The sequence below is a fragment of the Pteropus vampyrus genome, unplaced genomic scaffold (assembly GCF_000151845.1).
Source record: "Pteropus vampyrus isolate Shadow unplaced genomic scaffold, Pvam_2.0 Scaffold2, whole genome shotgun sequence".
Lineage (NCBI taxonomy): Eukaryota > Metazoa > Chordata > Mammalia > Chiroptera > Pteropodidae > Pteropus > Pteropus vampyrus.
This window is the reverse complement of record NW_011888783.1, coordinates 29,082,548-29,095,209: the sequence shown is the minus strand read 5'-3', so window position 1 is coordinate 29,095,209 and position 12,662 is coordinate 29,082,548. Positions and strand designations below refer to the sequence as shown.

The window sequence follows — 12,662 nt, the reverse complement described above, 5'->3', positions numbered from 1 at the left end:
AATTGAGGTAAAGTAAACCAAAGGTGGCATCTTATTTTTTAGATGACTGCAGTGTGTTTTTGTGTGTGTGTTCTGTGTTGTTTATTTGTTTAGGAATTAGTCAATGTTAATTAGCCTTTCCTCGAGTGTTGGTCCAGGGGCCCAAAATATAAGCTTATGCTACTAGCTATCCCATGATGGTTAACTGTCAACCTAATATGCTTGTCATATATCAGTGAATACATAACATGTCAGGAGATCAATGAATAGGCAGTCCAAACCAATAAAAATAAAATAAATAGAGAATGAGAACCAGAAGGAGAAAAACACATCGAAGAAATTACTGCACAAATGACATCCCCATCAAGGTATTTGTTAAGAGAAAAGCCTACATCACTGTAAAGGATTCTAATTAATGAGTACCAAATACCAGCATTCTGACAAATTTTCAGGAATGACTCAGTGTTCAGAATTTGGCTTTTGGTCAGTAAAGTTAATATAGTGGAGAGCTGATCTCTTCTCACCAAGCTGATGTGAATTAATTACATTTTCCTGTCTTGTCAGTTCTGGATCTCAAATGATTTATATCATCCTGAAGGCTCAGATTCAAAAAGATTCTCTAGAGTTACTAAAAAGTATTTATTTTCAACTTATCAGAACTGACTGTGGAAAACCTACAACAATGTGGATGGTTCATTTCAGCTGATTTCGTCCTAAGTGTCATTAACGATGAGGACCATTCAACTATGTAGTGGGCTGCCTTCTGGTGGAAGAGAGCAATAAACTTGATATTCCCAAATGTTCTCATTCTTTCCTTTATATTGTACTCACATTTTCTTAATCTAGTTTTATTATTTGCATCTGCTTGTCTTTTGTCCTTATTTTGAATTGTTAGGTACTTAGGTAGGTCATATCTACATATGTTATCTATAATCATAATGAGGATTTATATTTAAAAATATTATGCTTGCTATCAATATTCATTGGATTATTCATATAGTCATGTATGTGGAGGCATAGATGTATATTTATATGAAGAGCATACTGGATCGATTACCTCACCTCTGTACATAATTATCTGTGTTATTGGGGTCTCTTGGAGGATGTATTTGTTTTACTTTCTACCCCAGTACCTAACACAGGGCCTAGAATTGAATGGAAACTTAAAAATAGCTAAATAGGCAAACAGAATTAAACTATTAGATTAGAAAACAAGCAAGTAAGTGGTAGTGGGAGATCCAAAGTAAAATACTCATTTAGAAGGTATGCATTAAGATATTTTTCTACTTTATCCTTCACTAAATTACATATTCATAGTAAAAACTTGAGTAATCATTAAGAAAATACAAAATAAAATTTAGAAATCCAAAACATGTAGCAAGATTAAAAATAAAAGAAAGCCAATAAGAATAAAAAAAAATTCAATCCAGAAACATCAAGAACCATAGAAAAAGGATCAATAGAAAACAAAGCAAGGTAGTAATAGCTTAATACATATCACTGCTAAATGAGAGAATGGTAGCAAGAATTAATGAATTATTAAATTCCAAGCCTTGCTTCAGCAATTTAAAATGCCTTTTTGCTAGGCAAATAATCATAGCTTTGTGGGAACCTCAAAATTTCATTTGGTCTATCCTCAACCTGCCTTCCAAATAAAAAATCTTTCTAGGTAGATCAAATCTAAAATCTTTGAAATCCATAAAGTCAAGACCTCTATAGAGAAGGAAATTTCCCCCGCCTCTTTCCTGTTAACCTTTCTTATCTAGCTAATTGACTAGTTCAAAATGAAAATATTTGACTAGCACAACACGAGATGCATAGTATATGCTTAATTCCTGTGGACTGATATGGGTTATCAGTCACACACATACAAAAAATCAGACTAAGTCAAATTATAAATTAGTTTCCACTCTGGATTAGCAATGAGCCTGTCTTAGGCTCCTAACATTTAAATAAAAAACAATTTAAATAAATTAGGCACCATCATATTCTCTGACACGTGCCACATCTTGACACAAAGCCTACTTCTTTTTGATCCGGGCTGTCAGACTCAGGCAACGTGGAAAGGAATGTTCTTTCAGGGTTCAGCCTTGCTCGCACACCAAACTTTTTGCCTAAGTAAAAAGAAGGATGTCTAAGGTCTTCTCAAAGGTCTTAACATTTTGGGAAAAGTTTTCCCTGTAGCCCTTTCCCTAAAGCCAGCAGCCCTGTTATAGGATCTAACCAACGGGGTTTCTGCTCCCAGACTGCCCACTTGAACCTTTTTCTTAGGGATGTAGTGACAACACCAAAACTCATGAATGAGGAACTTGTGTGCAATGAACAGCATATGCTGACAACAGCTGTCTTTTATTACACATTATCTAATATGAGAAATCTAGGTTTAGCAATTTGGCAGGCCTGCAAACTACACATTCAATTATAACTGCTGAGTACAGAAAGCTCCTTTAACCCATTGCTAACCGCTAACATAAAGATTACGATTGAGTTTATGATCGCTCTTTTGTTTTTAGTCAGATGACTTAATAATCAGGCATTAATATTCAAAGTGTAATTTTTCCTGCTATCTGGTGATTTACGGTGTCCCTTTTACTGGGAAACCAAGATCATACACTTCAGCTGTCAGTTTGCAAAAGATAATGATAATCTGAAGCTCAGCCAGATAGTCTGCCTGGCTCAAAGGAGCTCAAAGGTCAATACTGTAGCCACTTCTGCTGTTAAGTCACAGATGGTTGCTTCCTGGTCCCCACTCTGCATTCATTTCCTAAAAACATTGGAGAGGAGAGGGAGAGGTTCTTATCCATGGGTGAGTTGTTTTGTTTGTTTTTGTTTGTTTCCAAAGTCCCCAAATCATGTGCTCTGCTCCCTTCCCAGTCTCCTGCCTCATTCTCCCCAGTTCTTCCATGAGTACAGCTTTTTTTCCCCTTTTATGTCATGGTTCTCAGGATAGCAGGGCTGCACAGATGATTCTAAGACACAGCAAAATAAAGGAGCTGAACTCAATCGCTTACCTTGTAAGTGCCCTTAAGGAACCCAGAGGTTTGCAGCTCCCAGGAAAAAGTCACTGTGGGCTCATGAACCTCTTTTTCAAGAAAAATTGTTGTAGATTGACTTCCAGTATACCACAGTATGGATTAGAGAATACTCCTCAGATTCTTTTGTGGTGAAATTAACATAGTTTTCTACCTAGCAGTATTTATTAAATCAGCAAAATACCTCATTGTAGGAGCACTTAAGAGTTTTGGTAACAGATGGGTGTGCAGCCAGAAATAACGTGAAAGCGCCTGAAGAACGGAATCCATCCCAGAAATACACACATTACAGAGCTGAACACAATGTTTTGTATCTGAACTTTTAAGTAAAAATACCCTTCCAGAAATCGTCTATTTAGTAATACACTTGACCGTTGAACAACATGGGTTTGAACTGTACAGGTCCAGTTATATGCAGATTTTTTTCAATAAATACTGTAAACATATTTTCTCTTCCTTTGGATTTTCTTAATAGTATTTTCTTTCCTCTAGTTTACTTTATTGTAAGAATACAGTATATAATACATACAACATACAACAAAATATGTGTTCATCGACTGTTTATGTCATCAGTAAGACTACAGATCAACTGCAGGCTATTTGACTCCTTCTGGAAAAGCCAAAATTTATCCATGGATTTTTGACTGTGCAGTGGTCAGCACCTCTAACTCTCACGTTGCTTAAGAGTCAATGATAATTCTATAACCAAAAGAAAATCAGGCAAAGAGATTGAGTTTGCTGTACCACTAAGGCACATTCAAGCTCTCCTGGTCAGGTCCTGGTCTCACTACAGCATTCGGCGAAAACTGTTTTCCAAGAGCAACCTACAGATCTCCGAAGAGTAGGTGGTAAGGTACAGCCATTATTCCTAGGGCATTACAATTCTAAAAACTATTTTTATTTCCCCCAGTCTCCTTTCTACAGTGTTTTCCATTCCAGGTGTTTTTTGTTTTGTTTTGTTTTTTCCGAAAACTACATTCAGAAATAGGAGCTGCACTGTGATGTCTGTCACTTTTTACAAATACAGGTATTAAGATAACATCCTTACACAGAAATCTGTTTTTAAACGATTCTGAGTGTAAACACCCAAATGATTCTGAAGATTAAGCTGAAACTACAGGCTAACCAGATACAGCTTTGCAGAAACCAAAGCCAACGAAAACGAGAAGTATGAATTGTTGACATCAGCCCTGAAAGGGTTGAAAATAACAGTAGGCAGAGAAACACCTGCTCATGTGATTGCCTCACAGATATCATATTGCCTGCAATTCAATTAGTGCCAAACGGGTGATTCTTCTCTAAAAACCAGTTAAAGGAAATACACATCCATTTGAAAAATTGTGGAATGTTGGAATAAACTTGCATCAAGTTTCATTGATGATAATTTTATATAATCAGAAGTATCATATACAAGAGATATTGTTTTGTCTTTTTTTTTATTAAAGTAATTCTCACAACAGTAAGAAAAAGCTGAATAGGAAGAATCTAGCATGGGAAAGAATATGAGAAAAAGGGGAAGAGAAGACTTCGAAAGATGAGGACATAAAAATAAATTAATTTGTGTGAGAATGTGTGTGTATAAATGTGTATGTGTGTATATATATACATGTATTATACACACTAAACTCATGTACACACATGCACATACACGTGTGCATTTCATATGCCTAAAGCCTTTCATTATCTTTTCCCAATAAACTTCTACTGATTGCCTTTTTTCAGTTCATGCTGTCTTCATTCAGGCTTAAAAACCAGATGCCACTCCTTCATCTCCATTGCCTTTCAGATTCAAGTCTTTGAGCGTCCTCTCTACTCCCTCCTTTTTCTCTTTCTCCTCTACTGCAAAAGTTGTTCCCTCACCACTAGCCTCTATCCACTTACTGATACACCACATTTCTAGAATAAGGTTCCCGAAACCCTCTACTTCTTAAACACGCTCAGTGGCTTTCTCTGCTAGTCAGATTACTGCTTCCTCAACAGACGTGTCCAAGTATTTCGTAAAGCAACCCAGCTCTGAGGCTTCCTCTCACCTCTTACACAGACACTGGTCCTTCTGACCCAACAATGTCCCATTACCTAAGCATGCCCTAAAGGCCCCAAGATCAGTGTCTCAGCATTAATTATCCCCTGTTCTGGAATAACCTTCCATATCTGGAATATCTCTCCTTCAAGGTTGTATTCGAAGGCATGTACTTATATTCAAGAATTTATATTGTTTTACTTTGTATACTTTGTATAATACCTATTCATTCTGCATACTTTATTGTAAATCCTACTTTATTGGAAATGTGTTCTTCTCATCTTTGTACCTCATATACGGCTCTACATCTGAACACTGAATGAAGATTTTAGTACTCCCCAGAGTTGCTTTATTTTCTAACGGGTAGTAAATTAATAGACATGTTCATCATTATATTAAACTTAACATCATAAGTTGAAAAGGATCGATAATCCAAACCATGGCAAATTATATATACCCTTATAATCATTGCGAGAAACAATAAAGAATAAGCTATGTACATCACTAAGAAAAAAAATCATGACTCTCCCACTATGCTCTGTCTAATCCTGAAATTAGAAGGCTTAAGTGGAGCACATGATGCACATGTAAGGTTTAAGGGCAAAAATTTATGCCTTAAAACCATTCTAAATATTTTACGTACAAGTGCTATATCTAAATTCAGATACACACTTGGGGCAAGTTATATTACTGAAGAGGTATTATGATTTTATTTTTTTTAATTTTTTAAAACAAATTGGATGTCAAAGAATAAAGAAAAATCACAATAAATGTAATTGGACATGTATTTTCCAAATGAGTTTTTCTCACAGGGGAACTACTTTGCAGTAAAAATAAAAATAGCAGAATTACTGAGCATATACTACATGTTTCTGTGTTAAGCACTGTGCATTTCCTCACTTAAGCAGCAGAAAAGCTCCATAGGGTGGTTCTATTATTATCTTCACTTTAGAGAAAAGAAACCTGAATCTTAGTGAGGCAAGTGGCTTGTTCAAGATCCCACTGCTATTAGGAGGCTGAGCTGGTGTTCAATCTGGCACTCGCTTATCCAACAAGTCTTATTTCTCAATAGCATGAGTTATGTGCCCATGCCTCAAGGCTGAAGATAAATTAGTCCACAAAATTTGTCCTCAAGAAAAAGTACTCTCATTTGATTATGAACTGAGATGACTATCAACAGCTGAGAGTGAGGTTGGAAGGGAAAGACAATGGGACATATACAGAGAAAAAAATAATTCTCAAACTGGTGATGTCTATATACAGCAGCTTCAAGTCTGATGTGCTTAATGATGTTCATTTTACCTGAACACCTATTCATATGAAAACTTAAAACTTAAAACACCTATTCATATGAAAACTTAAAACTTAAAATTTCTTTTTAAGTTTTGCCTTGAAGGAAAGTTTTATTATGGTCTTAAATCTTTGAACTAATACACAAGCTCTCTGGGCTCCTGGCTCCTCACCTTCTTCCTCACCCATACTCTTAGTCATTAATTTCAAAGCCTCTAAGATAATATTTTAGTATGAAGCCAGACAAACATATCTCTCCGCTCTCAAGAGAACATGAACACTCTATAAGTTACAAAATATCAATCATACCTGCTTTCGTCCCCGAGGCAAAGTAGCCACAGTGTCTGCCAGCATTTGAATTCTTCGATTATCATCCATCGGAAAGCTGCCTGTGAGTGTAGAGTAAGAGCTATACGCTGGACCAGAGCAGTAGTCCACCAAATTGCCATTGCTGCTCTGTTGCATGAGCCTTTGTAAAGACATTGTGAATGAAGATTACTTCAGCTGGCGCATGGTTGAATGGCCTTGCAGAAGGGGAGAAGCTAAAAGTATAACCCTCTGACAAGTAATCAAAAGTAGCAAAGCAGAAAGAGCCCCATGTGACTTTTGTGGTTTGAGGTACTTGTTACACAAACCCTATCTTTCAGTTTACTCCCATTTCTCAGTGCTTTTTTCTTTGAGGCCCTGAAAGAGCCTAAAGCTGGGTTTTACCATTAAGAAAGAATCAACTTATTTTTTTTCTTCTTCAAACAGCCAGAACTCTTATGCGTTCATGTTCTATGGCAAGTTGTGTTCAAAACACCATCTGTTTTTTTTTTTTTTTTAAGGAAGAAAGAGAAACTTCCCCAAGTTCTGCCATTTGTTTCTCATCCATTTTCCTACTTAATATGAGGAGTGCAATGTAAAAGGCAGGATGTGCGAACATTCAGTTCTCATGAATATAAGCGAGAATTACAGGGTCCGGTCATAATGTTCTCTCACGAAGTCCTTGTAATGTACTTTCCCCGAAGTACACCATAGCTCATTAATGTTCATCAAAAAGAAATTATGTCTGTAACTATTCAGCATTCTCCTGGTTGCCCTTCTACTACTTTGTCCTGGCTAAAATTACCCATCATCTTTACAAGGAACAAAAGGGAAGGGAAGACCAGCCCACTTAGAACACGAAGCTGGCCATAGCTTAGAGTGGACTTTGCTGCTGCAGCATAAGTATGTGGGCCCAGGGTAGGAATAGAGAAGGCAAGAAGGTAACAAACAAACCGAGATGGTATAAGAATATCGATAGTGGTCCCTGCGTGTGCATATGGGCCAACGGCACCACCTTGTAGTACTCAAGATCACAGATGCTTTTTTTGGTGGTTGTTGGGGACGTGTAGTTTCGAGAGAACTGGTTTCATAGGTGGAGCAGGGGACGTAAGTAGAAGAACCGAAACAAAAATTTAAAAAGAGAAGTTTTACACAGTCTAAAAAGTCAACTGTGATTTTTAAAATCATTTTGAAGGCCAAAGTAAAATGTAAAAGCTTTAGAAAGTCCTTGAACTAAAATGTAAGTCAAGGTGAATTCAGCTCAAGACATTGTAGTGTGTGTGTGTGTAGAAAGAGAGAGACTGATTTTAAAAACATCTCTAGGCTATAAAGTACATGACTTAAATCAACATTATTAAGGACAGCAGTCCATCTCTCCCCTAGAAATTTTATAAAGTTGGGTAAACATTTTAGTATTTCAAAATATCAAATGGAAATTATACATTTGCTTGATGTTAGGCCACATAGGCCAACCAATAACCAAGTTTTATAGAAGATGATAAAGTTTATCGATTTAATGTGTTACACTGATCTTAAGCTAATATAAATTATAGAAGTCTACTATTAAATTAAGAAATTGGAACACAAATTATTTTTTACTTAATTTATGAAATGTGTTTAACAGTAGAATCTGTCACATCATGATGTACATGGCTATAAAATCAGAGTCTAAGGCAGGTCTGATGTTTAACCAGCACTTACCAGGATAGTCACACTTGTTCATTACATATTTATGATATGGTCTACTTTGATTGTCAGGACCTGTGTCATACCAGTTATTAAATATTTTAAATAACATTCCTGATCAAAAGTATCCTTTGTGATAAAATGTGGGGTAACACCAATCTTTTCGTACAAATGTGATTTCAAGCCTCAAACCCTTGACTTACAAAGGTATTCTACTATTTACAATTTCTTTTTTTCTATAGAATTTATCTTAGGAAAATTATAATTGCTTAAACTTTTTTCCCTTTATCTTTTCTTTTCTTTTATAAAGGTGATTCTGAAAAGCAATCAGATCAAGCCATCTACATACTCAAAAGATTTCAGGAGTGCCTCATTATTCGTAAAACAATAAAATAAAAATAATTTCAAGTTTCTATCTAACTTTATTCTCTAAAATTTTATATCACATTTTTCAGATCTTTCTTTTTAGACTTAACATATTATACTTAGATTACAGTTAATTGCACACAAGTCTCTTTCTACAACATCTAATTTCCTCTGATTACCTTGAAAATGAGAGCCATCTCTTATCTGTATATATACACTCATTTCCTATGTATAGAAAATGTTTCATAAATGTTCATTAATAAAAAAGAGGATAGAGCAGTAGATATTTAACAAAATGAATTGAATAATACGGTTCTAAAGCATCAAAGAAGAAAAACTAAAATGTAGAAAAATTTGTACTACGAATCCATACCCTAAAGTATTATAACCACCTACAGAGAGTGTTCTGAAAGTGAAAGACAGAATCTCTTTCAAAATATGTCTGCCATGCGTTCTGAAACTAGTATCTCATTATTGTGGGAAAAGGGACATTCTTCTTATTTGGAGCATTTTGTTCATAAATAAGCAAATACTATGGAATTAATTAATCTTTAGTACAAATTAGATGAACTCTGAGGAGTTGAGACATGGGGAAGATTTGATGGAAGCAGGCAAGAGGGGTATGCCTAAAGTATGTAACATAGAAAGAAAAGTAGGAGGGTCTAGCAGACAACTTTAGCCAACTTTAAAAATTATTCATGAGACTCTTCGCGGTAAGAAAGTTGACAACAGGGGTTCCACACCCCAACTACTTGGATTCAAATACTGCTTCTGCTGCTTCGATGGCATTGTGACCCTGTGAAAGTCAGTTTATGGAGTAAATTGTGTACCTCAAAAGTCATATGTTGAAGACCTATATCCAATATGACTGTATTTGGAGATAGAGCCCTTAAGGGGGTAATTAAGGTTAAATGAAGTTGTAAGGTGGGGTCATGATCTAAGAGGATTAATATCCTTAAAAGAAGAGATACCAGAGAGCTAATGTATTCACTCACTCTCTTGCTATCTGTCTCTCTCTGTCTCTGCCATGTGAAGACACAGTAAGAAGTGGATGTCTGCAAGCCAGCAAGAGAGCTCTCACCATGAACCCGATTGGATGGCACCTTGATCTTGGAATTCCAGCCTCCAGAACTATAAGAAAATATAAATGTCTGTTGTTTAAGCCACCCAGTCTACAGTATTTGTCATTATGATATTATGATATTAGTCTGAGTTGACTAATACACTCTCTAAACCTCAGTTTTTACATGTTTAAAACAAAAATTTGTAGGAAGGAATAGACAAAATATTCCATGAATGGCACTTGGTACAAGTAAACTATTACTATGGAGTTTTGTTTTAAGTAATAAGGATTCAAAAGGAAAAACTTTAAAGAAAATGACTATAACCCTTTATGAACTGTCTTATCTATAACCAAATGCTCATACATGAACAAGGATGCCCTCATCCACCCTAGAGTAGTCTAAAGGCTAAAATACATGTGAAAATTTTTGCTGTCATGTGCCAAGGTGTGCTTACAAAGCATTGTAAGAGCCAATGTCTGAAGTTTCTGGATTACCATCAGCCCAACTTATCTATTCATTAGGGTAAGCCATGGGAGAGGAGTAAGTGGTTGGTCAAAAAATAAGGAATCCTCTGTGTTTTTCTGATTTTAAGATAGTTGTTGAGGTTCTTTTGTTTGTTTTATTTTGGCTATTTGCCTTTATTTGCACAAGAAGCCTTTATTTGGCTTCCTGGAATATTATAGGGTTTTGTTTCATTTTGTTCTGTTTTGTTTTGTTTTGTTTTGTTGGTTTATTTATTTACTTTATTTTGTGTTTTGCCTTTATTTATACAGGAAGCCTTTATTCGGCTACCTAGATTGATGTAGGACATGTATGAAAGTCATATAGATAGTATCTGAATATTTTATATTTGAATTTATATAAGGTAAATTTAATATGGTAAGGTTACTCTCATATACGAGAGCCCACTGACTGTGACAAATGCTTTGTCCTACTTATTACCATATTTGAGTGATCAGGCAGGTAGATGGGTGTCTCCATCTTCCTAAACAGTCAGTGTGGATTATTGAGATTCAGAGGACATTCCCCAAAGAGGAGGAGTCTTCTTTAGAAAAGGGTACACTAAAACTCTACAACCAGAATTGGATCTGAGAAATAAATAGCTCAAGAAAGGGAAATAAAAGAAACAGAGGTCATGAAGTCCTTGTATTAGAAATTTTAATGTGGATGCAAACCAAATATTAGCATTGTGATATACATATTCAAAACAGCACACACACAGAAAACAAACCTAATATAAATGATCATTAACAATAGATCATATCCATTATATTTTTAATACAAGTACTAGGAAACAATTTTCAGAACTATTAAAGTTTAATCCAATCAAATCATGAAGCTATGAATAGATTACAATACCATTCAAGAGATTAAGCCACTGAATTTATCCAGGGGCTTTAAATAGACTATGTAGGTCAGTTTTTCATGAATCCATTTAGATATTTTCAAGCCTTCTTTTAAACGTAAAGTAAATATCTCGACACATTCATTTTGTGCACTTATCACATAGAAACATTATTAACTGTATTTGAAAAATTCCACTTACTTTTTAATCTACTTTAGGTTTAGGGAAAGTACTCTGAGCCTGGTGGGCACATAAAAGAAATGGAGGATCCATGCTGAAGGTGTAAAGTAATATGTGGGCCACTTGCAGATAATCTGGATGTGGGTAGGTTTTTAAAAGGACCTTTGTGGACTTGCCAATGTATTTGTACAAAATGCTCTGTGGGTGCAGGGGAGTTGAGTCTTTAAAAGACAGTCTCTGCAATAATTTTAAAACTGCACTCCTTAGAATGTAAGGAGATCCTTTGAGTTACCTGGGGAAGAGGAGAAGAGGATGAAAAAGAAGGCATGAGAGGAGGATTCTGGGATTTCGAGCCCTAGATTCAGCCACAGTAGATCTACTTTTAATTGCTTTATATTGTGTTCCTCCTCATACCACATGGTCTCCTTGGGCTACGAAATAAAAACTGAATTAAAACAACAGGCTTATAGAAGAGAATCAACACTGTGCAAAGAATAATAGCCTACTACATCCTTCTGTAGGAAAGCACCACACCACTAATGAGTTCCTCAATTTCCACAGTCATAGCTCCCTTTTGGTGGGATAAAACCCTAATAACAAAAATTATCTTTAAGCATAAACACAAAGTAATCAGTGTAATCAGCAGTCAGAGGATCTCTAATTCTGGATTCATCTAAAACTTTTTTAAAGCAATTTTTCTTTATGAATTTATTAAGACAAAGGTGGAAAGAGTTTAACTGAAGTACATATGTATCCTAAGAGAATTGTTTTATGTTATGAAGATGCCTTTCAGAGAAAGATTAAGGTTTTAAGAGAAATATGATTGGTTGCTACTTGTTACCAGAGTATTTTATTTTCTTTGCTTGAGGATTATTATCTTACACAGAAAGAAAGTAGCTATTTTTCTTTTAAAGTTACTTGATTTAAAAAGTACTTAGGAATATTTCCAACCAAATATAAACATAAAGATTAAGAAACATATTGTTTTTCACTGTCATAACAACTATAAAATAAATGAATACTATCAGCCAACCCTACTAAAAATAACTTTAATAAAGTGAGTTGTTTCCACTTAAATATCGGGGTAGTTTACTGAAATAATTTTAATTAAATCTATTCGAATCAAAGAGCAAGACATTAAATATTTGGACAAGGAAATAAAATATTTATCAAAAATATGTGTGTGTATGAGAGAGAGAGAGAGAGAGAGAGATTAAAAAACATGAATAGACCAAAAATTATAGAATAAATTGAGAAAGTAGCCAAAGGTCATGAGACACAGATGATTTTGCCAGTGCTATCTCAAATTCTCAAGAGAGTGATAAGTCTTATATTCATTGTCCCACAATATAAAATAATCTGATCCTAAACTAGATATAGGCAGTGAAAAGGAA

General features: G+C 35.2%; 1 protein-coding gene across 2 annotated transcripts in view; it reads right to left on the bottom strand.

Moving 5' to 3' along the window:
* The window catches only part of CYTIP (cytohesin 1 interacting protein), a 67,874-nt gene that overhangs the window by 20,186 nt on the left and 35,026 nt on the right, over positions 1-12,662 (bottom strand). The window contains exon 1 of one of the 2 annotated variants that reach the window (XM_011359143.2): positions 6,631-6,872. The exons of the other annotated variant lie outside the window; for it this stretch is intronic. Within the exon in view, the coding sequence (XP_011357445.1) occupies positions 6,631-6,804 (174 nt within the window). The 5' untranslated portion in view covers positions 6,805-6,872. Of the gene's footprint in view, positions 1-6,630; positions 6,873-12,662 lie in introns of those variants that run through there. 2 annotated transcript variants of the gene reach the window in all.